At 43.1% G+C, this 27568-nt stretch overlaps 1 protein-coding gene across 5 annotated transcripts in view; it reads left to right on the top strand.

Moving 5' to 3' along the window:
- Positions 1-26355, top strand: part of PPFIBP1 (PPFIA binding protein 1) — a 117409-nt gene extending 91054 nt beyond the window's left edge. For 4 of the 5 annotated variants that reach the window (XM_081331663.1, XM_081331661.1, XM_081331662.1 and 1 more), the window contains 11 exons: positions 4017-4158; positions 6746-6874; positions 9249-9399; positions 12646-12757; positions 14809-14897; positions 15859-15981; positions 16635-16760; positions 16944-17132; positions 19487-19666; positions 20461-20526; positions 23974-26355. In XM_081331663.1, coding sequence (XP_081187789.1) covers positions 4017-4158; positions 6746-6874; positions 9249-9399; positions 12646-12757; positions 14809-14897; positions 15859-15981; positions 16635-16760; positions 16944-17132; positions 19487-19666; positions 20461-20526; positions 23974-24060 — 1394 coding nt within the window. In that variant the 3' untranslated portion in view covers positions 24061-26355. The remainder of the gene's footprint in view (positions 1-4016; positions 4159-6745; positions 6875-9248; positions 9400-12645; positions 12758-14808; positions 14898-15858; positions 15982-16634; positions 16761-16943; positions 17133-19486; positions 19667-20460; positions 20527-23973) is intronic. The other variant, XM_081331664.1, reaches the window with a different exon arrangement.
- Positions 26356-27568: the final 1213 nt, after the last annotated feature.

The raw sequence follows: 27568 nt of genomic DNA, 5'->3' as shown, positions 1-27568 counted from the left end.
TCTAGTCCAACCCCCTGCTAAGGCAGGAAACCCTATACCATTTCAGACAAATGGCTGTCCAGTCTCCTCTTAAAAACTTCCAGTGTTGGAGCATTCACCACTTCTGGAGGCAGGTTGTTCCACTGGTTAGTTGTTCGAACTGTCAGGAAATTTCTCCTTAGTTCCAGGTTGCTTCTCTCCTTGACTAGTTTCCATCCGTTGCTTCTTGTCCTGCTTTCAGGTGCTTTGGAGAATAGCTTGGCTCCCTCTTCTTTGTGGCGGCCCCTGAGATATTGGAACACTGCCATCATGTCACCCCTCACTCTTCTCTTCATTAAACTACACATACCCAATTCCAGCAACCGTTCCCTATATGTTTTAGCCTCCAGTCCCCTAATCATCTTTGCTGCTCTTCTCTGTACTCCTTCTAGAGTCTCGACATCTTTTTTACATCGTGGTAACCAAAACTGGATGCAGTATTCCAGGTGTGGCCTTACCAAGGCATTGTAAAGTGGTATTAGTACTTTACGTGATTTTGATTCTATCCCTCTGTTAATGCAGCCTAGCACTGTGTTGGCTTTTTTGGCAGCTGCAGCACACTGCTGGCTCATATTTAAGTGATTGTCCATTAGGACTCCGAGATCCCTCTCACAGTTACTACTATCGAGCAAGGTACCACCTATACTATACCTGTGCATTTGATTTTTCCTGCCTAAATGTAGAACCTTACTTTTTTCACCATTGAATTTCATTTTGTTAGATAGCGCCCAGTGTTTGAGTCTGTCCAGATCCTCCTGTATCTTAAGCCTATCTTCTGGAGTATTGGCTATTCCTGCCAGCTTGGTGTCATCTGCAAATTTGATGAGTTCTCCATCTATCCCCTCATCCAAATCGTTGATGAAGATGTTGAAGAGCACTGGGCCCAGAACAGAGCCCTGGGGCACCCCACTACACACTTCCTTTCATGTAGATGCGGTTCCATTGAGGACCACACGCTGAGTATGGCCTGTCAGCCAGCTACGAATCCATCTGGTGGTGATGCTATCTAACCCACATTTTTCTATCTTATCAAGTAGTAGGTTGTGATCTACTTTATCAAATGCCTTACTGAATCCTTTGAATCAAAGTTGATTCCTGATGATTGAGGAATGAAGCTATAGGATATTGCTAGCTTTCTGTTGGATATTTTGAGAGCTCTCCAGTCTTAACTATAGTCCCAATATTCTTTATGGTCTTGATTCTAGGTCCTAATTATGACTTTGCTTAGTTTGAAAATTTGGAGAAGTCAACTTGATGTTATCACTCCTACCACGATTAATATACTAGTGAAGCCAAGTCACAAATTTTATCTCCTCCAAACAGGCCATTCTGATCTTGATGTGGACTTTTCTGATGACCCAAAGGTGCTTTTTCCAAAAGCCAGTGGACTTTATTGGAACTGAAGAAGCTTCTTGGATGAGAAGCGAAATGTCTTCCAAGAAAAAAAAACCCCAAGAAAGTCCAGGTACCTTTTGTAAAAAAAGCACCACTGGGACAACCATGACCTGGAGAATCTCCATAGACACCGTTCTGATGACTCTTTCAAAGGAAAGTTAGAAGAGCAATTCAGATCTTGTTCTGACTTCAAAATATTCTGCACAAGTCTGTAAAGGCAAAGGAGTTGGTGTTTTTTAAGATGTAATATTCATATAGCAGGGACAAAATGTATTTCTGGAAAAGGCCATTCTTGGCTGAATCAGTTGCTTCATAAGTCCATCTTCTATTCTGTCCCTACAAATTATTTCCATTTGAGACAGTTTTAAGTGGGGGGAATAAAAAAAAGAATTGCAATGACCTTTCAAATAATTAGTCCAGGCAATGGGTTTGATATATCTCTATCTCTATCTCTATCTCTATATCTCTATTCTCTACCTCTACCTCTATCTATCTATCTATCTATCTATCTATCTATCTATCTATCTATCTATCTATCTATCTATCTATCTATCTATCTATCATCTCTATATCTATCTATCTATCTATCTATCTATCTATCTATCTATCTATCTATCTATCTCTATCATATCTATCATCTATCTCTATATCATATCTATCTACATTTCTCTACATCTATCTATATCTATCTCTATTATCTATCATCTCTATATCTATCTATCTATCTATCTATCTATCTATCTATCTATCTATCTATCTATCTATCTATCTATCTATCTATCTATCTATCTATCTAGATCGATAGATAGATAGATAGATAGATAGATAGATAGATAGATAGATATGGATAGATATATAATCCAAAGTAGAACGCAACAAGATTGATAACATTTTTATGTTGAATCTTTATACTTTTCTGTTGCTGATACAGGTAATCCTTGAGTTACATTTAGTGATCATTTGAAGTTACAACAGCACTGAAAAAGGAGACTTATGCCCATTTTTCACACTTATGACCGTTGCAGCATCCCCCTGGTCACGTGATCAAAAATCAGACGCTTGGCAACCAACTCATATTTATGACGGTCGCAGTGTTCCGGGGGTCACATGATGCCCCTTTTGCGACCTTCTGACAAGCAGAGTGAATGGGGAAGGCAGATTCCCTTAACAGTTGTGTTTATAGTCACAACTGCAGTGATTGGCTTAACAGCTGGGGCAAGAAAGGATGTGAAATGGGGCAAACCTCAACAACTGTCTCACAGAAATGTAGGGCTTAATTGTGGTCGTAAGTCAAGGACTACCTGTAAAGCATTCAGCCTAGCTTACATCAAAGGAGGCTTTTACTCCATTGACTTTCTGGTCCAAGTCGATTAAACTGAATGAAGATTCTGAGCTAGTTCAGGGATCATCGTTTGAATTTCATCTTATCCATCATGCCTGACAAAGAATGAATATTTGCTCGCTTCCTTTCCAAGCTAACCGTTGTTGCTTTGGGCTGTTCGTGAAGTGCCTGAATGTATTTCCTGATTTGACGCTTGCATGGTAGTAGTGAAAAATGCACTTGGCATGTTGGAGAACCGTCTTGCGCGAAGTGTCCTTTCTGTAGGGGGGTGCTGGTCAGGCAAATGCCTTACGAAGTCACGACCAACATTTGTCTGAGCTTTTTTCTTCTTCTTTACTTAGCAATGGTACATGTTGCAGGTGCGCAAAGCATTTCCAACATTTTGTATGTCTCTGACACAGATCGTTTAGAATGGCAGAGAAAGGAAAGGAAAGATAGAAGAGGGAAAGGAAAGATAAGAGAAGGAAAGATAAAGGAAAGGAAGGGAGGGAGGAAAGAAAGGAAAGAAGAAAGAAAAAGAAAAGAAAGAAAGATAGGGAGGGAGGGAGGGAGGGAAGGAGGAAAGGAGGAAAGGAAGGGAGAGAAGGAGGGAGGGAAAGAGGGAGAAAGGAAGGAAGGTGGGAAAGAAGGAAATGGAAGGAAAGGGAGGGAGGGAGGGAGGGCAGATAATGTAACTGATCATTCTGCTTCAACCAACGATTCAAAATTCCACATTGCAACCAAGATTGTGGAGATGGAAAGAAATGGACTTCTTTTACAGTCTTTGTTTGTTTATACCAGAGTGATTATTCAAAATAAGCAGAGGATAAATGGTTGTAAAAAAAAAAGGACAGTCTTTTTCTGACACAATGTAGGGTTAAGCAATTGATCTGAAGACCGAGACCATTCAGGGCCTATGTTACGCTAACCTATTCTTGATCTCTCTGGACATTCCATCAAAGATAACGATCACCATCAACACTATGAGTAATAGGTTCTGCGCCCTCTTGCCCCACGTTTGCTACTACGTGCTCTATTTGCTACCTACATGGATAATAAAAGAGAAGTGGGGAAAAGTGGAACGTAATCTTTTCTAAGGCTTTGAAAATCCAATGGTTGATTACTTGCCTTAAAAGGAAGACACCGTAAATTGTCTTCCTTTATTACGGTTCGCTTGCTATGACAGAACTGGCCTTTAATAAAAGGTTATCTTCTCTCCCATTCAGGGAAGAGACTTGAGGTCAATGTGACAAACTAATTGAGATTTGCTTTTATTTAATAGCAGAGACTGAGAAAGAATCCCCCGATCACCTAGATCTAGCTGGCTTCCCTTGCCAACCAAAAGGTGCAGAAGGTGGATCTCTGACTCCACCTTCTCCTGACTCCAAGAAGAAAGCGAGAGGAATCAAGAAGCTCTTTGGCAGGTAATTGGGATGCGATTCTACAAAACATGATCCTGGATGGAGTTAACCAGGCATTCCTTTCATGCATTGCTAGAGTCTTCGGGGTCAAGAGAGGGCAAGTGGGTCACCGGATCACAAATACAAGTTAGACCTCAACTCACGGCCACAACTGAGCCGCCAAATTCCACTGCTAAGTTGTTGAGCGAGTTTTGCCTCATTTTGCAACCTTCCAGGCCACCGTTGTTAAATGAATCACTCCGGTGGGCAAGTTAGTAACAGGGTTGTTAAGTGAATCATTGACTTTGCTTGCCGGGAGGTCGCAAAAGGCGGTCACAAGACCTCGGTACATTGCAACCGTCATAAATAGGAATCCGTTGCCCGAGTGTCTGTTTGAATATTGATCACGTCACCGTGGAGATGTTGCAATGGGCATAAGTGTGAAAAACGGGCATAAGTCAGTTTTTTTCAGCTGTAACTTCAGACAGTCTCTCAACGAATAGTTGTAAGTTGAGGATTTACTTGTACTGTATGTTCTTAAAATCCATTCTTGGCTTCACTTTCTTGACCACGCCTCAACTTTAATCAATTAATACCACTTTACAAGGCCTTGGTAAGGCCACACTTGGAATACTGCATCCAATTTTGGTCACCACAATGTAAAAAAGATGTTGAGACTCTAGAAAGAGTGCAGAGAAGAGCAACAAAGATGATCAGGGGACTGGAGGCTAAAACATGTAAGAAACAGTTGCTGGAATTGGCTATGTCTAGTTTAATGAAGAGAAGGACGAGTGGGGACATGATAGCAGTGTTCCAGTATCTCTGGGGTTGCCCCTAAGAAGAGGGAGTCAAGCTATTGTCCAAAGCACCTGAAAGCAGGACAAGAAGCAACGGACGGAAATTAACCAAAGAGAGAAGCAACCTAGAAGTAAGGAGGAATTTCCTGACAGTTAGAACAATTAACCAGTGGAACAACCTGCCTCCAGAAGCTGTGAATGCTCCAACACTGGAAGTTTTTAAGAAGAGACTGGACAGCCATTTGTCTGACATGGTATAGGGTTTCCTTCCTGAGCAGGGGGCTGGACTAGATGACCTCCAAGGTCCCTTTCAACTTTATTTTTATATATGGCTAAATGTATTCTTCACATCGAGCTCCGTTCCTTTTCCCTATGTAGATTATCTGTGTAGTTTTGGAAAGAATCTGAAATCCTTTCTCTAAGATGTTTTCAGCTCTCCTGCTGGTCTCCCCAAAAGCAAAAAATATAAAAAACAGGTTTGTTAGAGCAACAGTCTTCCCTATAATGATGTATGCATGTGAAAGTTGGATACTAAGAATGGCTGACCAAAGTAGAATTGACGCCTTTGAACTGGGGTGCTGGTGTAAATTACTGTGTATACCATGGAGAGCCAGACTGACTAACAACAGAGGTGTTAAATAAAACCAGACACATCACTCGAGGCTAAAATCACAAGACTACGTCTGATTTACTTTGGCCGTATCACACGTGCACATTCCTTAGAGAAGTCCATGATGCTAGGAATGGTTAGTGGAACAAGAAGAAGGGGCATGCAAAGAGCACATTGACTTGATAACATCAAATCTGATGCAAAGTTGAACATTGAAGAAAGCTCCGCTTGACAGGGTAGCATGGAGAGCATGTGCCTATAAAGTCACAAAGAGTTAGACATGACTAAATGGTTAAAAACAACAATGATGGTCTTCCATTGAAATAGCAACACAGTTTCTGTGCTTTATGAGTTTAGTTGTCTATGAAGGTTCTGATTCATCCAGGTCATGGTTGTCCCAAAGGTGCTTTTTTCAAGAGTCAACTGGACCGCTGAATCTTGTCCTGATGGGTTTGTTCTTCTATGTTGAACAGCGTTCTGTCAACAAAGGGGGAAGGATATAACATCATCTCTCTCCAGTGTACAACACAGGCCATGATCTATCACCAGTGTACAACACAGGCCATCATCTATCTCCAGTATACAATGCAGGCCATCATCTCTCTCCAGTCTACAACACAGGCCATCAACTCTCTCCAGTCTACAACACAGGCCATCAACTCTCTCCAGTCTACAACACAGGCCATCATCTCTCTCCAGTCTACAACACAGACCATCATCTCTCTCCAGTCTACAACACAGGCCATCATCTCTCTCCAGTCTACAACACAGGCCATCATCTCTCTCCAGTCTACAACACAGGCCATCATCTCTCTCCAGTGTACAACATAGGCCATCATCTATCTCCAGTCTACAACACAACCCTTTCAGCAGTTCCAAGAAGGCTCCACACCCATTTGGAGCACTCAGGTGACCCTGAGGACACAGATAAAGCCCCAGGTGGCCTCAACGACTCTCCAAAAGAAGCCAAAAGACCAGCTGTCTGCAAGGAGGATAAATCCTTCCATTCCCCACCATCCAGTCAGAGCTGAAGAAGCTTCTGGGATGAGAAGCGAAACGTCTTCAAAGAAAAACAAGAAAGTCCAGTTTCCTCGTGAAAAAAGCACCTTTATGAGGCTATAGGTTTTAGGCTAGGTATTGCTATCTGTGATGTCTCCCCAATCTCCTAATTTCGCTCGTTCTTCAAATTTGGATGTTTCCTCAGACTAAGGAGAAGCCAGTCTACCACGTTTAATCCTGATGATATGACAGAAACCGAGTTCAAAAGAGGAGGAACGAGAGCGACGGCTGGTCCAAGGCTAGGCTGGTCAAGAGATCTTGGGCAATCCAATAAGTAAGAGAAAAGCCTTGAAACGACATATAAATTCTTTCTTTTCTCCTTTTTCTTTCCTTCTTATTGTGCATGAGGGCAGCTGGGTGAGTTGGATCGCGCAAATAAAATGAGGTGATTTTATGGGATACTGATAAAAAGTTGGGATATTTAGAGTTGGGCCATTATTAGGACAAAGGTTAGGACAAGAGGGGTCCTTGGGCCAGCTCAGAGTTGAAGTGAAGGGTACCGGGTGCCCTCGGCGCTTGGTGGTTTTCTTGCAGATGTTTCATTGCCAAGCTAGGTAACGTAATCAGTGCTAGAAGGGAGTGGGGTTTATGGAGAGGAGGAGGAGGAGGAGGAGGAGGAGGAGGAGGAGGAGGAGGAGGAGGAGGAGGACAACAACTATGGGGTCCTTGGTGCCCTCTGAGCTTGGTGGTTTTCTTGCAGATGTTTCATTACCAAGCTAGGTAACATCTTCAGTGCTAGAAGGGACTGAGATTTGTGGAGAGGAGGAGGAGGAGGAGGAGGAGGGGGAGGAGGAGGACGACTATGGGGTCCTTGGTGCTCTCTGAGCTTGGTGGTTTTCTTGCAGATGTTTCATTACCAAGCTAGGCAACATCATCAGTGCTAGAAGGGAGTGGGGTTTATGGAGAGGAGGAGGAAGAGGAGGAGGAGGAGGAGGAGGAGGAGGAGGAGGAGGACAACAACTATGGGGTCCTTGGTGCCCTCTGAGCTTGGTGGTTTTCTTGCAGATGTTTCATTGCCAAGCTAGGTAACATCTTCAGTGCTAGAAGGGACTGAGATTTGTGGAGAGGAGGAGGAGGAGGAGGAGGAGGGGGAGGAGGAGGACGACTATGGGGTCCTTGGTGCTCTCTGAGCTTGGTGGTTTTCTTGCAGATGTTTCATTACCAAGCTAGGCAACATCATCAGTGCTAGAAGGGAGTGGGGTTTATGGAGAGGAGGAGGAAGAGGAGGAGGAGGAGGAGGAGGAGGAGGAGGAGGAGGACAACAACTATGGGGTCCTTGGTGCCCTCTGAGCTTGGTGGTTTTCTTGCAGATGTTTCATTGCCAAGCTAGGTAACATCATCAGTGCTAGAAGGGACTGAGATTTGTGGAGAGGAAGAGGAGGAGGAGGAGGAGGAGGAGGAGGAGGACGACGACGACTATGGGGTCCTTGGTGCTCTCCGAGCTTGGTGGTTTTCTTGCAGATGTTTCATTACCAAGCTAGGCAACATCATCAGTGCTAGAAGGGAGTGGGGTTTATGGAGAGGAGGAGGAAGAGGAGGAGGAGGAGGAGGAGGAGGAGGAGGAGGACAACAACTATGGGGTCCTTGGTGCCCTCTGAGCTTGGTGGTTTTCTTGCAGATGTTTCATTGCCAAGCTAGGTAACATCATCAGTGCTAGAAGGGACTGAGATTTGTGGAGAGGAAGAGGAGGAGGAGGAGGACGACGACTATGGGGTCCTTGGTGCTCTCCGAGCTTGGTGGTTTTCTTGCAGATGTTTCATTACCAAGCTAGGCAACATCATCAGTGCTAGAAGGGAGTGGGGTTTATGGAGAGGAGGAGGAAGAGGAGGAGGAGGAGGAGGAGGAGGAGGAGGAGGAGGACAACAACTATGGGGTCCTTGGTGCTCTCTGAGCCTGGTGGTTTTCTTGCAGGCGTTTCATTACCAAACTAGGTAACATCATCAGTGGTAGAAGGGAGTGGGGTTATATCAGCACTGATGATGTTACTAGTTTGGTAATGAAAAGCCTGCAAGCAAACAACAAAGGTCAGAGAGCATCAAGGATCCCTCATTTCCATTCTGAACTACAGATGTAGTTCAGGGAAATGATAATTCTAAAGATTAAACAAGAGAAAAATACAACTAAAACAGTCTAGTGCGAAATTGTTTCTGTGCAAACCCCCTAACCCTAACCCCCCTCCAATGTTCCACTCTGCACATTGGATGGTTGGGGATGGTTAAAAAAGATGATGAACTATTTTCTGTCCCAGAAAAGTTAATTCTAGCCAGTCATTTCTGGGGGGATTTACTGTGCTGATCTCCCAAGCATTTTTCAAGAGCTTTTATATGTGGGCAGTACTCTAGATAAAATAAAAAGAATACAATTGAACCCAAAGTAAAAAAAAAAAAGCCAGTGGGATTTCTGACTGGGGAATTCTGGGGGTTGAAGTCCATGAATCTTAAAGTTGCTAAGGTTGAGAAGCCCTGATCTAACTAACCCAGATTAGAAAAATGCTCTTCACATGCAGTCAATAGATACTTCACGGGGTTTCCTAGGTGGGACTGGTGAAATGGAACTTAGGGCAACATCTGGAAGATCCACTATTGGCAGGTCTCAAAGGGCATAAGTATCCAATCTTGAAACAATGTCTGTCTGCCATTATTCTTTAGTGATTTGGACATGCCATTTGCTAAATGGACGAAAGAACAAGTCTGTAACTGGCTACACGATCAGGGCCTGGGTTTTTACATCGGCAACGGAAAACGCTGGATACTGTCTGGTCAAACTCTCTTGCAAGCATCTCAGACTGACTTAGAGAAGGTAACAACTTTTACTCCCCCCCCCCCATATACCCAATTGACTGCGAGTTGTGGAGTCCCTGGTGCTCTCTGGGCTGGGTTGTTTTCTTGCAGACGTTTTGTGACCCACTCGGGTAACATCATCAGTGCTGATCAGGTCATGCGATTCAAGGTGCTAGTAATTACCTTTAAAGCCCTACATGGCTTAAGCCCGGGGTATTTGCGAGACCACCTGCTGCCATTGTCAACCTCCCATCGCCCGGTTCGCTCCCACAGGGTCGGCCTACTCAGAGTTCCGTCGGTTAAGCAATGCCGGCTGGAGACCCCCAGGGGGAGAGCCTTCTCTGTGGGCGCGCCGACCCTCTGGAATAAACTGCCCCCGGAGCTGCGGATGGCTCCCGACCTTCGGTCCTTTCTCTGTGACCTGAAGACATGGATGTTTCAACAATCGGGCCTGGACTCACTATGGTTTTAAATTTGGTTCTATGGGTTTAAATTAGTATGTATTGAACACATCTACTGTTTAATTCTTTTTTAAATTTTGTATTTTCATGTTCTTTTTTAGTTTTTATTGTTGTGAGCCGCCCTGAGTCCTTAGGGAGAAGGGCGGCATATAAATATAATCAATCAATCAATCAATCAATCAATCAACCAATGAGACGTCTGCAAGAAAACCACCAGCCTCAGAGAGCACCAAGGACCACACAGTTCAACCCCGATATATAAATATTCTCTTCTCTTGGTGACTGAGAGTTGTAATGAAGTTCAGCTAAGCAGGAATTCATCTACTATCTGGACAGTATAACAAAAGCTGCCATCTTGTGTCCATAAGGTGTGTGTGTGTGTGTGTGTGTGTGTGTGTGTGTGTGTGTGTGTGTGTGCGTTTGTGCATGCATGCACTGGTGGGATTCAGCCAGTTCGCACCACTGTGGCAGAACCGGTAGCTAATTTTTTGTCGCCCAGGCCCAGAACAGACTTCCGGAAGTGGCATCCAAGCAGAGAACCGGTTGTTCACCTATTTTGAGTCCCACCACTGTATGTATGTATGTATTTTTTTCGGAGTCCAGAAGATCTTACATTGAATAGAGAAAATGTGATATTTAAAACTAGTATACTAGTTTAAATAAAGTACATTTCAATAACTATATAGCAAATATAAAAAATTGAAACGCAGAAGATTTTAAATTACACACACACACACACACACACATTTTGTATTTTATATGTGTGTGTATAGTCCTTGACTTATGACCACAACTGAGCCCAAAATTTCTGTTGCTAAGTGAGATGCTTATTAAGTGAGTTTTGCCCCATCTGACCACCTTTCCGTGCCACCGTTGTTAAGTGAATCTGGCTTTCCCATTGACTTTGCTTGTCAGAAGGTCACAAAAGGGGGAATCACATGACCCCGGGGCACGGCAAACGGTCATAAATACGAGTCAATTGCCAAGTATTCTGAATTTTGATCATGTGACCACAGGGGTGCTGCAACGGTCGTAAGTGTGAAAAACGGTCACAAGTCACTTTTTCCCCAGGGCCCTTATAAGTTCAAATGGTCACTAAACGAACTGCTGTAACCCGAGGAGTTACCTGTATAAGACTTTCTTCCTCTGCAGCTGTCTTACCTGCAGGAAAACATAGCTGTGTACTTTTCAATTTAAAGGAGCTGCAGCCTTTTTCGGCAGGGAGAACGGAAAAAATATATTTTTCACTGATGTGATTAACTGAAAGAATTTAGCTCCGACTTCTTTAAATGAAGAGAGCAACTTTGCAATCAACCAGAAGGGCAGTATTATTTCCCCCCCCCCACTCTACCCAAATATACAGTTTGGATGGCAATTTCCTTGAATGTATTAAAACCATCTATCTGGCTCAGTGGCTCAGTGGGTTAGGACGCTGAGCTTGTCGATCAGAAGGTCGGCGGTTCGGCGGGTCGAATCCCAAGTGCTGCGTAAGAGAGTGAGCGCCTGTTACTCATCCCAGCTTCTGCCAACCTAGCAGTTCGAAAGCACGTAAAAATGCAAGTAGAAAAATAGGGACCACTGCGGTGGGAAGGTAACAGCGTTTCGTGCGCCTTTGGCGTCTAGTCATGCCCGGCCACATGTGGAGACGTCCTCGGACAAGCGCTGGCTCTTGGGCTTTGAAACGGAGATGAACACCGGCCCCTAGAGTCGGAAACGACTAGCACACATGTGCGGGGGAACCTTTACCTTTACCTTTTATCTGGCTTTGCTGTTCCTTTTATATGAACTTTGCCTGAGGATTTGTGTTCAGTTGCTGCTGCTCCTGCCTGCAAGTGTGATATTACAGTTTTTGTTGCTTGGTGTACTATTTGAAGTTTGTATATTAGTCTTTGCATGTCAGTGAAGAATTCTCTAATCTGCCATTCAGTGCCAGCAACAGAGAACAAATGCATATGTTGTGCAATCGATTTATTATAAAAAAAGATGTTGAGCCTCTGGAAAGAGTGCAGAGAAGAGCAACTACTAGGATTATTAAAGGCCTGGAGACTAAAACATAGGAAGAACGGTTGCAGGAATTGGGTATGGCTAGTCTAGTGAAAAGAAGAACTAGGGGTGACATATAGCAGTCTTCCAGTATTGGAGGGGCTGCCGCAAAGGGGGGGGGTGTCCACTTATTTTCCAAAGCACCGGAAGGCTGGATAAGAAGCAATGGATGGAAATTAACGAAGGAGAGAAGCAACCTGGAACTAAGGAGAAACTTCCTGGGAGTTAGAACAATTAACCAATGGAACAACCTGCCTCCTGAAGTTGTGGATGCCCCATTCCTGGAGGTTTTTAAGAAAAGACTGGACAGCTACCTGTCAGCAGTGGGTATAGGATCTCCTGATTAAACAGGGGGTTGGACTAGAAGACCTCTAAGCTCCCTTCCAACTCTATTCTGCTCTGCATTTATTTTGCTTCTGGTAAGCAAAATATTCTGCTGATATTCTTGCCTCGCTTCATTTTGAGTTGTTTATATGTTTCTACCGTGCCTAAGCGTCTGGGGTTTGCTTGATTGCAAAAGAGAGCAGAGCAATATATAAAAAAAAATGCTAATAAACTCCCAACAGTTTTATAACGGGGGAATGATAACGAGATACAGCACAGCCTTGGTTCTCTGAATCAAGCCTTAGGGCCCTAGAAATGTCCTATTTATGAATCTGTTTCACAGGCTTGCCCTCAACTGCATTTATAAGAAGCCTTGAACCGAAAGATTAATATTTATAAAACAACAACAACAACATTATTTTGTGCCCCGTTTATAGGAACTTGGAATAAAGCATCCGCTACATCGGAAAAAGCTTCAACTTGCACTTCAGGCTTTGGGTTCAGAAGAAGAAAACAACCACGGAAAATTGGACTATAATTGGGTTACACGTAGGTTGCCTTTCCTTTTTTTTTTTTAAAAAAAATCCCCTTTTGCTATGTTTCCCAGGTTTTAGACAGGATTTACAGGAGTACCCACCTCACAGTATCACAAGAATATTTGTATATATATCGAAAGTCATGTTGGTTGCACAGACAGCTAGATGCTTAGTCTGGATTTGGCCTTTTTACTCACCTATCAAGTCCTTCCCAAGGTTGTTATGACTACATCTGCTTAGCCTAGCTTCTTGGTAACTAGGTAACCTCGGTAACTAGATAAGATTATCTATGCTAGGAAGGAATGGAGTTTTCTGTCCATTTATGTCAGGGCTAGGCAACCTTGGCTCTTTTATGACTCGTGGACTTCAATTCCCAGAATTCCTGAGCCAGCATGGGTCCACAAGTCATAAAAGAGCCAAGGTTGCCTACTCCTGATGTATGTTCTAGTGGCTTGCCTTGTCAATGTTGGTGGGAGTGGGTTTTTGGAGGTATGTACAATATGTAGATGTTGTTTATGTCTGTGTGTCTATTGATGGCCTATTTTGCCAAGCTTCCAGGAATTCTCTAGTACAGGGGTCCCCAACCCGAGGTCTGTGGACCGGTACCGGGCCGCAGCATGCCAGCAACCGGGCCTCACAAACAAGCAAAATCCCATCTGCAGGATGCAGGCAGCACACAAAATCATGCCCCCTCCGGGCCACGGAACAACCTCCTCTCCACGTAACCAGTCCCTGGTGCCCAAAAGGTTGAGGAACCTCTGCTCTAGCATTTGTGGGCTTGGCTTGGTCTAGGATGCTCAGAGTTTCCCAGTTGAAAAGATGGTTAACTCTGTCCATGTGTTGTGAAACTGATGTTTGTCAAAGCAGACGATCAACAAGTCAAAATGGGAGCAAAAAGGCCAAAACCAGCAATCAGCACCCAGATGAGCACAGTGTCGTGGTTCTGACAGATGAAACTCTTCCAAGAATTTTGAGGCATTGTTCACCTTAAAGAATCTTTATTTGAGTAGCACAGCATCGGCACTAACATAGTTGAAGCCAAAAACTGGATTCTCCTCTCCTGAGCACATAGTATCAAAGCACAATTCCCTCCTCCAATTAACAGTCATAAATCATATTCCCCAATTAGTTTGAAATGCGGGCTCTTCCTCCAGTTCTCCAGGCTGCCAATTGTTGTCATCTCTTATTTCAATAGCCTTGGTTCTCACACTAGCTTCAGTATTGTTATGTCTAGCTAAACTCTCATGCACATTCCTCCCCTCCAGCATCATCTAGCACTAACTCTAAGAGTAAAAGCATAAGAAGAAAATGGTTGCATCTCCATCTGTTGTCAAAGCAAAAACATCCGATGTTAGCAGCATTGACACACAGATTAATACCAAGGTTAACGTCAGAGTAAATAGTCAAGAAGTAAACAAAACCCCAATCAAGGAACTGCTAAACCAGCTAACAGTAAACAGCTCAATCAAGGCACCACCAAGACCAGGGGCAGGCAACCTTGGCTCTTTTATGACTCGTGGACTTCAACTCCCAGAATTCCCGAGCCAGCCATGCTGAGGGGAAAGGGAGAGGTTTCCAAGCTGAGCCATGCTGGCTCAGGAATTCTGGGAGTTGAAGTCCACAAGTCATAAAGCGGCCTCGGCCTAGGCCAGGGGTAGGCAACCTTGGCTCTTTTATGACTCATGGACTTCAACTCCCAGAATTCCTGAGCCAGCCTGGCTCAGTTTGGAAACCTCTGCCTTTCCCCTCAGCGTGGCTGGCTGAGTAATTCTGGGAGTTGAAGTCCACGAGTCATAAAAGAGCCGAGGTTGCCTACCCTTGACCAAGACCATTCCCACCATCACCGACAGGGCAAGCCACTAGAATGTAAACTGAGAGCAGATCCCACTCCCTCCGAGCCCTGATGACGTTACCTAGTTGGGTAATGAAACGTCTGCCAGAAAACAGCTGAGCTCAGAGAACACCCAGGACTCCTCACAGAGGGCATTTTTTTCACCCATGATGTTTCATTAGTTTATCCACCTTTGTAGGGAGCCACTTGGTGTGTTTTCCTTCTCTTTCTAGGATGGCTGGATGACATTGGGCTGCCCCAGTATAAGACACAATTCGACGAAGGCAAAGTGGACGGCCGAATGCTTCATTACATGACCATCGTAAGCAGCTTAATTGCCGCGTCATTGACAGATGGTCCTCGACTTACGACCAGAATTGAGCCTACAATTTCTGTGGCTCAGTTGTCCCATGGGTTTCACGCCATTTTTGCCATGGTCGTTAAGGGGATCAACTGCAGTCGTTAAGGTAGTGACGCGGTTGTTAAGGGAATCCAGCTTCCCCCTTGACTTTGCTGGTCAGAAGGTCACAAAAGGGGTTCACGTGACACACGCACACACATACCCACACCCCGGGACACGGCAACGGTCATATGAAGCAGTATGAACCAGTTGCCAAGCATCTGAATTTCGATCACGTGACCGTGGGGATTGCCGCAACGGTCGTGAGGGTGAAACACAGTCATAAATCCCTTTTTTCGGCGCCCTTGTCATTCTGAACGGTCACTAAATGAATTATTGTAAGTTGAGGAGGACTTTCCATGTGTTCTGGGTTGTTGTAGTCAATTTGGCTTCAGGTAGCCCTTGACGTACAACCTGTTGCTAGGCAAAGAGAATGTTAAAGTGAGTCACACCCGATTTTACAACCCTTTTTGCCAGAGTGGTTGTTAAGCGAATCACACGGTCCTTAAGCGCATCAAGCTTCCCTTGCTTGTCAGAAGCTGTCTGGGAAGGTTGCAAATCATCCTAAAATACATGCGGGTTGTCAAACATCGAAATTTTCAACACATGACTGCGACAGTCATAAATGCGAGGATCATAAATGTGAGTCCCCTTGGGAGAAGGGCGGTATAAAAATCTCAATAAATTAAATTAAATTAAATTAAATTTATAAATCGCCTTTTTCAGTGAGGTCGTAACTTGAAACAGGGTTGCTAAATGAACGGTTGAAAGTCGAGGACCATCCGCCGCGCTGTGCTAGGTCAATGCAACTTTCCCCTCTGATAGCTATCTGATTGTGGCTTTGTTATTGTTGTTGCTTCGTTCTTGGCGCCCACCTCAACAGGATGACTTGCTATCTTTGAAAGTTCTGAGCGTCCTCCACCATCTCAGCATCAAGCGTGCCATCCAGGTCCTCAGAATAAACAACTTCAAACCCAACTGTCTTCGCAGGAGACCGTCTGATGAGGTAGCCGCCACTAATATTCAAATGTATTTATTCATGGCCGTCATTCATTGGGCAGGCAATTTTAATGTCATTTCTTCCCTAGAATACATCTTTCTCTCTAAAATTGCCATCTGCCAGGAGTCTTATAGAATTTGGTGTAATGTAAGCAGAATGGATGGATGGATGGGTGGGTGGATGGATGTGTGGGTGTATGGATGGATGAGTGGATTGGTGCGTGGATGGATGGATGGATGAGTGGATGAATGGATGGGTGATGGATGAGTGAATGGATTGGTGGGTGGGTGGATGAGTGAATGGATGGGTGGGTGGGTGGATAGATGAATGGATGGATGGATGAGTGGATGGATGGGTGGGTGGGTGGATAGATGAATGGATGGATAGGTGGATGGATGGATGAGTGGATGAATGGATGGGTGGATGGATGTGTGGGTGGATGGATGGGTGGGTGGATGGATGGATGAGTGGATGGATGTGTGGGTTGATGGATGGATGGATCAATGGATAAGTGGATGGATGGGTGGGTGGGTAGATGGATGGGTGGGTAGATGGGTGGATGAGTGGATGGATTGATGGATGAGTGGATGGATGGATGGATGGATGAGTGGATGGATGAATGAATGAATGTTTTAATTTATTGTATTTTTGATTGTCAGAATAACATCACCCCATCAGAAGTTTCCCAGTGGACGAACCATCGAGTGATGGAATGGTTGCGTTCCGTTGATCTGGCCGAATATGCTCCTAATTTAAGAGGAAGTGGTGTTCACGGCGGCTTAATGGTAATCATTCCATTTTGATATCTTTTCTTTAGTCGATTTCTTGGATTTTATTTAGTTGAGTGGTTGGCATCTTCCGGAAGTTCGGAAGGATTTCCATCTTGAGCGTTTTGCAAATTCACTGCCCCTGGTCGTTAAGAAGGTACCGGACGCACAAGTTTTGAAATCTCGTTTTTGTGGCCGCAGGTTCTGGAACCTCGTTTTAACGTAGAGACCTTGGCACAGCTGCTGAACATCCCACCAAACAAGACGCTGCTGAGACGGCACTTGGCCACCCATTTTAATTTGCTGATTGGAAGCGAAGCTCAACAAGAAAAACGCGAGGCCATGGAAGCTCCTGATTATGTCCTTCTCACAGCTACTGCCAAAGTGAAGGTATTGGAAGAAGAATGTTGGTTTCTAGCTTATCTCTGCAGGCTAGCTCACTGCTCATTCCAGGAGTTCGATCCTGATGGGGCTCAAGGTTGACTCAGCCTTCGGTAAAATGAGAACCCAGATTGTTGGGGGCAACAGGCTGATTCTGTAAACTGCTTAGAGAGGGCTGTAAAAGCACTGTGAAGCGGTATATAATAAGTGCTATTGCTGTTGCCCTTCCTTCCTTCCTTCCTTCCTTCCTTCCTTCCTTCCTTCCTTCCTTCCTTCCTTCCTTCCTTCCTTTCTTTCTTTCCTCCCTCCCTCCCTCCTTCCCTCCCTCCCTCCCTGTCGTTAGAATGAAGTATTGCAGGCTAATTATGCCCTCTGCCAGCAGTTCGATTCTGCTACAGTTCGAGGTTGACTCAGCCTTCCATCCTTCCGGGATGGGTAAAATGAGGACCCAGATTGTTGGGGGCAATATGCTGACTCTGTAAACTGCTTAGAGAGCACTATGAAGGGGTATATAAGTCTAAGTGCTATTGCCCTCCCTCCCTCCCTCCCTCCCTCCCTCCCTTCCTTCCTTCCTTCCTTCCTTCCTTCCTTCCTTCCTTCCTTCCTTCCTTCCTTCCTTCCTTCCTTCCTTCCTTCCTTCCTTCCTTTCTTCCTTCCTGTTAGAATGCAGTATTGCAGGCTAACTTTGCCTACTGCCAGCAGTTGTATCCTGACTGGCTGAAAGTTGACTCAGCCTTCCATCCTTCCGACGTGGGTAAAATGAGGACCTAGATTGTTGGGGGCAACATGCTGACTGTGTAAACCGTGTAGAGAGGGCTGTAAAGCACTACGAAGTGGTATATTAGTTTAAGTGCTATTGCTACTATTATCTCAGTTTGGTAATCGATGTAGTAGATGACCAGGATGCTGAGTCTGAGAGTGGAGTCAAATGCGTCATTAGTTTGGAATTGCTACACTCCCACAGAGACCCAAGTCCAACTCCCTGTGTATTCCGTTGACTCTTATCTAACACCAATTTGCCTTGACCATTAGTCAATCAGATTCTTGTCTATAGGTAGCAGGAAATAAACCTGTAGTATTTTTGAACTCTATCCTAGCTCCTGGTTTCATGTGCCTGACAATGAGCTCTGGGAGTGCAGTATTGCAGGCTAACTCTGCCCACTATCAGCTGTTCGATCCTGATGGGGCTCAAAGTTGACTCAGCCTTCTATCCTTCCGTGGTTGGTAAAATGAGGAGCCAGATTGTTGGAGGACAAGATGCTGACTCTGTAAACCTCTTAGAGAGGGCTGTAAAAATACTTTGAAGTCATAAATCTAGTGTTATTGCTATTGCTGTATTCTATTCTGTTCTATTCTATTCTATTCTATTCTATTCTATTCTATTCTATTCTATTCTATTCTATTCTATTCTATTCTATTCTATTCTATTCTATTCTATTCTATTCTATTCTATTCTATTCTATTCTATATTCTGTTCTGTTCATTATTCTATTCTATTCTATTCTATTCTATTCTATTCTATTCTATTCTATTCTATTCTATTCTATTCTATTCTATTCTATTCTATTCTATTCTATTCTATTCTATTCTATTCTATTCTATTCTATTCTATATTCTGTTCTGTTCATTATTCTATTCTATTCTATTCTATTCTATTCTATTCTATTCTATTCTATTCTATTCTATTCTATTCTATTCTATTCTATTCTATTCTATTCTATTATTTTCTATTCTATTCTATTCTATTCTATTCTATTCTATTCTATTCTATTCTATTCTATTCTATTCTATTCTATTCTATTCTATTCTATTCTATTCTATTCTATTCTATTCTATTCTATTCTATTCTATTCTATTCTATTCTATTCTATTCTATTCTATTCTATTCTATTCTATTTAGTGGCACAGGTGTTAAGAGTGCAGTAATGCAGGCTAACTCTACTCACACTGCCAGCAGTTCGATCCTGACCGGCTCAAAGTTGACTCAGCCTTTCATCCTTCCATGGCCAGGACCCAGATGAGGACCCAGATTATTCGGGGACCAGATGGCGACTCTGTAATCCCCTTAGAGAGGGCTGTAAAAGTACTATGAAGCAGTACATAAGTCTTAAGTGCTCTTGCTATTGCCAATCAGGGCTAAATGGTGAATGGATAAGGTGTTCCAGAGAACGCCGGAATGTGAGGTTGTGGTTTTGCCACCACCCGCGATCATACGATTGCCCTCAAAAGTTGCTGCATGATCTCGGAAAAAAAACCCGCTACTCCTATACAACATAACATAAGCAATTAGCAGCATACCTTTTTGAGCTCAATTATGGCCATAAGCTCCAGGGCTACCAGTACTGAAGTACTTTCTCTTTCAGCCAAAGAAACTCACCTTCAGCAACTTTGGAAATTTGAGGAAGAAGAAGCAAGAAGACGGGGAAGAGTATGTGTGTCCGATGGACTTGGGTCAGGTGGCAGGACCTGGATCCAAAAAAGAATTTAAGACGGGTTTAGACGTCAGAATGTACGATGATGATGATCTGGACAGATTGGAGCAGGTATTTGTCATGAGGCTTCAGACAACATTTAGTGTTAAGTTGAAAACAGAACGATTAACGGGCTGTCCATCGCTCTCCGCGCCTGTCTTGCCTCTTTCTCATCTTGTGTTGCTCGGTTTCCATATGTCGACTGTGTCTTAATAAAACCTGATTAACTTCTTTAGCCACAATTCTGGGGCTTCCAGCAGTCACTGACTGAAGAAAAACATCATAGGGTACCTACCTTTCCTCCGAGGATTATAAGAAACTTAAGTGGTGATGTTTCTGAAGTTACCCCGTTGTATCCATCTGACAATCTTAACCAAGGTTGGCTTGGTTCAACGCTTTGTGAAGTTAGCACATTTTTTTAAAAAAAGCTTTTTCACGTTGGACAATCCCCTCTGTGTCTATGGAGATTCTCAACCAGTCAGGTCATGGTTGTCCCAAAGGAGCTTTTCCAAAGACTGTTGCTTTTCCTTGAAAACATTTAGCTTCTCTTCCAAGAAGCTTTTGTAGATGCGTGAAAAGCTTCTTAGATGCGTGAAAAGATCTTTTGCTTCAAGGTTTTAAATTGCTTCCCAGACTTACTCAAGCCCTGCCTGAAGCTTCAAGAATATGTCTCCAGGGATCCAACCGGGATCGGTCATCGGAACCAGAGGTTCTGTCGTCCGAGCTTTCGGACTTTGTGCGGTAACCCAACTTCAGGGAACATTCTCTTTAGCCCATGTGTCCAATTTAGCATTGACATTAGTAAATACAGTTATTTAATACAGGATTTATATGAATATCACCATATTATTTTTCTTTCCTCATAGATGGAAGATTCTGAAGGGACTGTGAGGCAGATTGGGGCATTTTCTGAAGGCATCAACAACTTGACTGTAAGTCGTGGTTTAATTCAGGGGTCCGCAGCCCACTACCGGGCTGTGGCCTACTGGCCACCGGGCCATAGAACTCGTGCTAGCGCCGCTGCCACTATGCAAATGGGGTGCCGCGTGGCGAAAACAGGGAACCACCACTATGCAAACGGGGCACCTCTGCTGTGCGAACAGGGTGGCACACGGCACAAAAAACGGGCAGCACACGGTGCAAAAATGGGGGAAAACCGGGTTGCTTGTGGCGTGAAAACTGTGCAGCGTGCGGTGTGACAACTGGGTGGTGCGTGCTGCAAAATTGGGGCAAAGCTGGGCAGCATGCGATGTGAAAACAGGCGGCGTGCTGTGCAAAAACCGGGCACCGCACAGCATGAAAATGGGCAATGCTAGCGCCCGTGCAGCAAAAACAACAAGTGTCACGCGGGTGCTAGCACCGCCCCGTTTGCATTGCACATGCTCACGGCTCCATGTGTGTGTGTGTGTGCATGTGCGCGCGTGTGCGTAAAATGCTTCCCCCCTTCCCTCCAGTCCTCCAACTGAGAAAAGTTGGGAGACCTCTGGTTTAATTGATGCCTTTCACTAGTCCTTCTGTTTTAAGAACTATGCAGAACACCTTAATAATTAGGTGTTGAGTAAAGATATTGAGCTGGTAGCCTAGAGATAACTCAAGATTGGTTGATAAGCAAGATGGAGACCACTGGTTACGTCCAGTAGAATCTGGGTGGCTTGCAGAATTATGGTCACGCAACTGCTAAACTGCATCTGTCAATTACATTGGTTAATTGCAGATTGCAGCTGGAACTTCGAATTGCATCCGTGTGATATACCTGTCAATCTCTTCTTGTGCATACTGTATTTGGCATCCGGAACCTCCACACAATGGTGTTATAAGTTGGACATTGAAGCTGTTCTGAAGTCAAAATATTGCACATTGACCAATTTCAATGAAGTGATTATAGAATTGAGGAAAGCAACGTATCTGCGGGGATCTCTAACACAGTTTTCACTGTCGCAATAATTAACCCCTCTAATGCAAAAGCAGGAATGAATGCAAGTGATTTATTCATTATGGTCTCTGACCAGCCTTTACTTTAGAAAAATGTACAGTAAAAAAAAAAGACATAAGTTTCACACAACAATTCCTAATTGGGGGAAAGGAAAGAAAAAGCAGAATAAAACCACACATCTAATTAAAAAGTTTTGCACAGTTGTATAACTTGGTGGAGAAATTTGGAGTCGGGCTTTTGATCCTTTAGCGCCAGTATTTCAGTTAGATACCAAGTGCGCTCCTAAAGATTTTCTGGGGGAATCTTCAGCCTTGTCCATTGCATGGAATTACACATCCAGCCACACGTTTGATAAATAAATAAACTCAGTGTGTGTTCCTTACGTTATGTTTTGCATTTAAGACAGAACGTGCTTCTGGGTTGAAAGGGTGAGCCGCTGACATCGCCATTGCCCGGTGACACCCAGTTGGGGGCTCCTTTCATGTCCCCATCAGGAGCGGGAGCAAAGGACGGGAGCTCAACCTCATCCCACAGCAGCACTTGGGTCTCGAACGCGGGCTCACTAACCTCCTGTCCAGGGTCCCAACCACTTGAGCTACCTTACGTCAGGGGTCCTCAACCTTGGTAACTTTAAGACTTTAAGCAAAGCTGGCTGAGGAATTCTGGGAGTTGAAGTCCACAAGTCTTTTTTTTTAATTATTAAAGAGTTTTACAATATTTTACAATATATCCCCAAATCCCTCCCACCCCAACCCCCCCACTTCCCACCCCACTTCCCAGAGCTAAATACAGGATTATAGTTACAACAATCATATTCTAAATAAAAATTTACACAATATACAATCAACCAAATTCGTACTGCGCTTTAACTCTCTCTTAGCATAACTACTAACAATAACAATATCCCACTAAATTCTACTCATAAGCTAAATGGAACTTTTTGGTCCCATATTTGTTTTCAATATAATTTATCCATCTCCTCCAAACTGAAATATATCTCTCCTGTGAGTGATCCTTTAAATAAGCAGAAATCTTGGACATTTCTGCAAGATTAGAAACTTTAAACACCCATTCTTCTACCGTGGGCAGATTGTCCTTCTTCCAATATTGTCCCACCAGTAACCGTGCTGCCGTTATCATATTCAACATCAGATTAGTCTCTTTGACATCACAATTTACAACAATACCCAGTAAGAACAATTGCGGGGGAAACTTTATCTTCCTCTTAAAAATCTTTTGAATGTTCCACCAAATTTTAATCCCGAAGGCTTTTATGTTTCTACAAGTCCACCACATGTGGAAATAGGTAGCTTCTAAGCTACCACACCTCCAACACTTAGACTGCAGATTAGGATACATGTTGGACAACTTCTTGGGATCCAGATGCCATCTATAAAACATTTTGTAAAAATTTTCTCTTAAATTTTGAGCCTGGGTAAATTTAACATTTCTGACCCAAATTATCTCCCAGGTGTCCAACGAGATTGGTTCCTGAATATTTTGTGCCCACTTTATCATGCAATCTTTAACCAATTCCGTTTCCGAATCCAATTCAATTAAAGCATTATATATCCTCTTTATATGTGCACATTTTGGATCTCTAATTTGCTTTACTAAATTTTGATCTGTAATTGTGATACCAACCTTTTGATCTGACTTCCACCTAGCTTTCAATTGGGTATATTGAAACCAAGAGTAATTTATGTTTTCTTGTCTTAACTCCTCTGCTGATTTAAGTTGCCAATCATTCCCTTGCAATTTGAGTAGTTCCTTATAAGAAACCATATCCATACTCACTCCCATAGATACACCCTCTATCGCGTGTCCAGGAATTCCCCAAATCGGTATTTTATAATTTAACTTATTATAGTACTTTTTCCAGACACACAGTAAAGCACTTCTAAGAATATGGGATTTAAAAGCCCTGTCTACCTTCTTATCATAAAGCAAGTATGCATGCCATCCATATACCAAATCCCATCCCTCAAGATGAAGTATTCCCTTGTTAGTTAAATTAAGCCAATCACTAACCCAGGTCAAAGCAGCCGCATCATAGTACAATTTCAAATTCGGCGCCTTAAGTCCCCCTCTTTCCCTGGCATCCTGTAAAATCTTGAATTTAACTCTTGGTTTTTTCCCCGCCCAGATAAATTTGTTAATACCCTTCTGCCATTGATCAAGGTTGGCATCCTTTTTCAGTATAGGCTCACTAACCTCCTGTCCAGGGTCCCAACCACTTGAGCTACCTTACGTCAGGGGTCCTCAACCTTGGTAACTTTAAGACTTTAAGCAAAGCTGGCTGAGGAATTCTGGGAGTTGAAGTCCACAAGTCTTAAAAGATGCCAACATTGAGGGCCCCTGCCTTACGTGGCCAGTGGGTTTTGTCTGATTAATTAATTAATTAATCAATTCTCCCAATTAATTCACCCACATCTTCTCTTTCCAGCACATGTTGAAAGAAGATGACATGTTTAGAGACTTGGCCACCCGTTCTCCCAGCGCCAGCATCACAGATGACGACTCCAACGTGTGACAGGGTCAGCAAGGGACATATTTGGCGTCCCGCTCCTGTACGTGACGGACACCGCACCTTGTGTGAAGTAATTTTTGCTTCAGTTTGCAAGAACTGATGGCGGAGAGCGAAAAGATCGTCAAGACGTTCTTTTATCCATCCAAGTTCTGGTAAACTGATGAGATGGGAAGAGAAGACCTCATAACCCCCCCTTTTCCCCCCCTCCTGCGTAGCAATTTGTGCCAACCTTTTTAATAAGACTCTACAGCATAATGTTTTAGCGTGTACAATGTGCCATAATGTACCCTGGTAATTTTCTTTTTCTTCCAGTAATGCAAAAAAAGGTGGGTGGGGGGACACCAATTACAGACCCCCGACAGTAGCACCCATTGTCAAGGTATCTGCAGAAATTTTTTTCGCCCTGTTTTCCTCTTCAAATCAGCTGTGTAACCTCCTGTGTTGAAAAAATCTTGTATGTTTTTTTTTAAATGCAATTTTTATGAAAAAGGAAAAAAAATGTATTGAGTTCATAATGGGTCGGAAGTTTTATACTGTGATGTAAGGTGATAACCTAAAAGCCTCAAACCCAGCTGGATACTGGAGAAGTACATTCACCTTGCAAAAGGCTTGCGTGGAATTGCAAGTCCGTTTTGCAAGTGGCATCTGCTCTCTGACCTGAGGAATGAAATAATTAAAAATTTCCCTGAACGTGCCATGGGAAAACTTGTGACTTTCCCCTTTGTAAAATACAGTTTTTAATAGCGTTTTAAACTTTAGTTGTTGCAACTGAAAATCTGGAGACACACACACACACACACACACACACACACACAAAACGTGTGGCTTTGTACATCCAGAAAGCCAATTTTTTCCCCTTTTTCCCAAGTACTGGATTGTAAAACTATAACGATGAGGAATTTTAGCTAATTCATGCTATTTTACAGTATTAAATTCAAATACGAAATCTTGCCTTTGACTTACCATTTGCGATATCACACCATATTGAATGTTTATACTTGTTTTTTTAAAAGATAAAGCATGTCTTTTTTTTAATTATATTTTTTTAAAATAATCATACTTGTCAAATTAGCGGTGGAAAACTGTTGGCCGGCCTCTCTCTCTTTCTCTCTCTCTCTCTCTCTCTCTCTCTTCTTTTCCAATATCACTTTCCAATATTTTACTTTTAATTTCTTTTTTCTCTGGCTAAAACGATGGGGGATGCAAAGTTTTGGAATTTACTCTCTGAATGATCGGCTGGTGCTATAGATGGTATTGACCTCAACTTTGGAATTGCTGATCCAAAGATTTTTTTGCAAGAATAGCTTAATTAGGATTTTGGCATGTAATCAGGTACCAATGTTAGTGATTGTTAGTGTATCCCTTCAGTTGAATGTCATTCATTCAGTTCATGATATTTTAGACTGGATCTGGATAAAAAGACTTTCAACGTTTCATCTTATCCAAAAAAAATAAATAAATTGTTTCCTGAAAGGTTAACTTTTCAATAGTTAGTTACATTTCCTTTTCTGATGAGCTTTGGTTTCGTTTCTGAGATATATAAAATTGGGTTGAACCCGAATTCTCTGCCAATTGGTGCTGATCTGAAAATTTCTGCTACATGCTCATTTATTTATAGTTGGAACCATGATTAAAATTCATTGTACTCTTGCTCAATACAATAATCCTTTTTTTGCCTTTTTAACGTCTCAAAAAAACTTCCTCAATACGGTCTATGCAGCAACCTTAATAATTTTTCAAAATTTATTCCTAACCGTTTTGGTGCATTGGGTTCCTGAGCCTGTTCAAATGAAGGCAGACAACTTTTGTAAATAAATCTAATTTATGAATTAAGGAATTAACTTCCTTAATTAAAAGCAAAACCCTGCCCCTACCAGCAGCCCACTCAGGTTATTGCTAAAATTTGTCTAATATAAAATTGTGTCTTCTACTCTCTAAAAACAGATTTTGCACTATTTGGATAAAATACACCCAGAAAATCAAGCTCAGATGCAAAATCATGTTAATCCAAAGAATCAAATCACAATGCAACTATTCTTTTTTTTTAAAAAAAAAATAGTTGTTGTGCATTATGAAGAGAATCAGATATATTAATTTTTGCTATCATTTTTTTCTGGTTAGGTAAATAGTTATTATTACTACGGGTCTGGGGAGAGTAATATAAGACTCATAATTAAGCCAAGTGGTTTTTATAAGTGCACATGAAATGAAATATCATTATGGTATTTTATTGGGATGTTTATCTATGACGAGGTCAGTGGAAATATATGTATTGCTGTGTTAAATAAATAAAAACCTATTGAGAAATAAAATGAGTCACGTTTATTTATTAGATTTTCAAAGATAACTCAAGGAGGTGAATATACTTAATTTTCCTTCCTCCTCCTATTTTCCCCACAATAAACCTTTCTGATGGGTTGGGTTAATTGTCCCAAAGTCACCCAACTGGCTTTCATGCCTAAGACGGGACTAGAACTCACCATCTCCTGGTGATTGGCCCAAAGTCACCCAACCAACTTTCATAGCTAAAGCGAGACTAGAACTCACCATCTCCTAATTGGCCCAAAGTCACCCAGGCAGCTTTCGGGCCCAAGGTGATGCTAGAACTCACCGTCTCCTGGTGATTGGCCCAAAGTCACCCAGCCGGCTTTTGGGCCTAAGGTGGGACTAGAACTCACTGTCTCCTGGGTATTGGCCCAAAGTCAACCAGCCGGCTTTTGTGCCTAAGGTGGGACTAGAACTCACTGTCTCCTGGTGATTGGCCCAAAGTCACCCAGCCGGCTTTTGGGCCTAAGGTGGGACTAGAACTCACTGTCTCCTGGGGATTGGCCCAAGGTCACCCAGCCGGCTTTTGGGCCTAAGGTGGGACTAGAACTCACTGTCTCCTGGGGATTGGCCCAAGGTCACCCAGCTGGCTTTTGTGCCTAAGGTAGGACTAGAACTCACTGTCTCCTGGGGATTGGCCCAAAGTCACCCAGCCGGCTTTTGTGCCTAAGGTGGGACTAGAACTCACTGTCTCCTGGCTTCTAGGCCAGCATCTTAACCACTGTGTCAAATTGGCCACTGTGGGAAATAGGATGCTGGACTTGGATGCACCGCTGGGCTGATGTAATAGGTTACTGTTACAAGCAAGTTTACAATGAGAACTGGTAGGCCTTCATTTAGTGGCCGAAGTTACAATGGAAAAAAGTGTGACTAATAACCAGTTCTCATAGTTACAACTATCACAGCATCCCCATGGTTCACATGATCAACATTTTTGCTCCTGACAACCAGCATGTATTTACAACAGTTCCAATATGCAGGGGCTGGACTAGAAGACCTCCAAGGTTCCTTCCAACTCTTGTTATTCTGTTATCCTGGAGTCATATCAATGCCATTTGTGACTTTCCCAGCCAACATCCAACAAGTAAAATCAATTGGGGAAGCCATATTCACTTAACAACCACGGCTTTAAAAAAAAAGGTCATAAAATTGAATGCAACCTAAGGAACAATTTGTCGAGGAATTC

The sequence above is a fragment of the Vipera berus genome (genome assembly GCF_964194415.1).
Source record: "Vipera berus genome assembly, chromosome: 6".
Classification (NCBI taxonomy): domain Eukaryota; kingdom Metazoa; phylum Chordata; class Lepidosauria; order Squamata; family Viperidae; genus Vipera; species Vipera berus.
The sequence above is the reverse complement of the archived record's forward strand: the minus strand, read 5'-3'. Positions and strand labels throughout refer to the sequence as shown.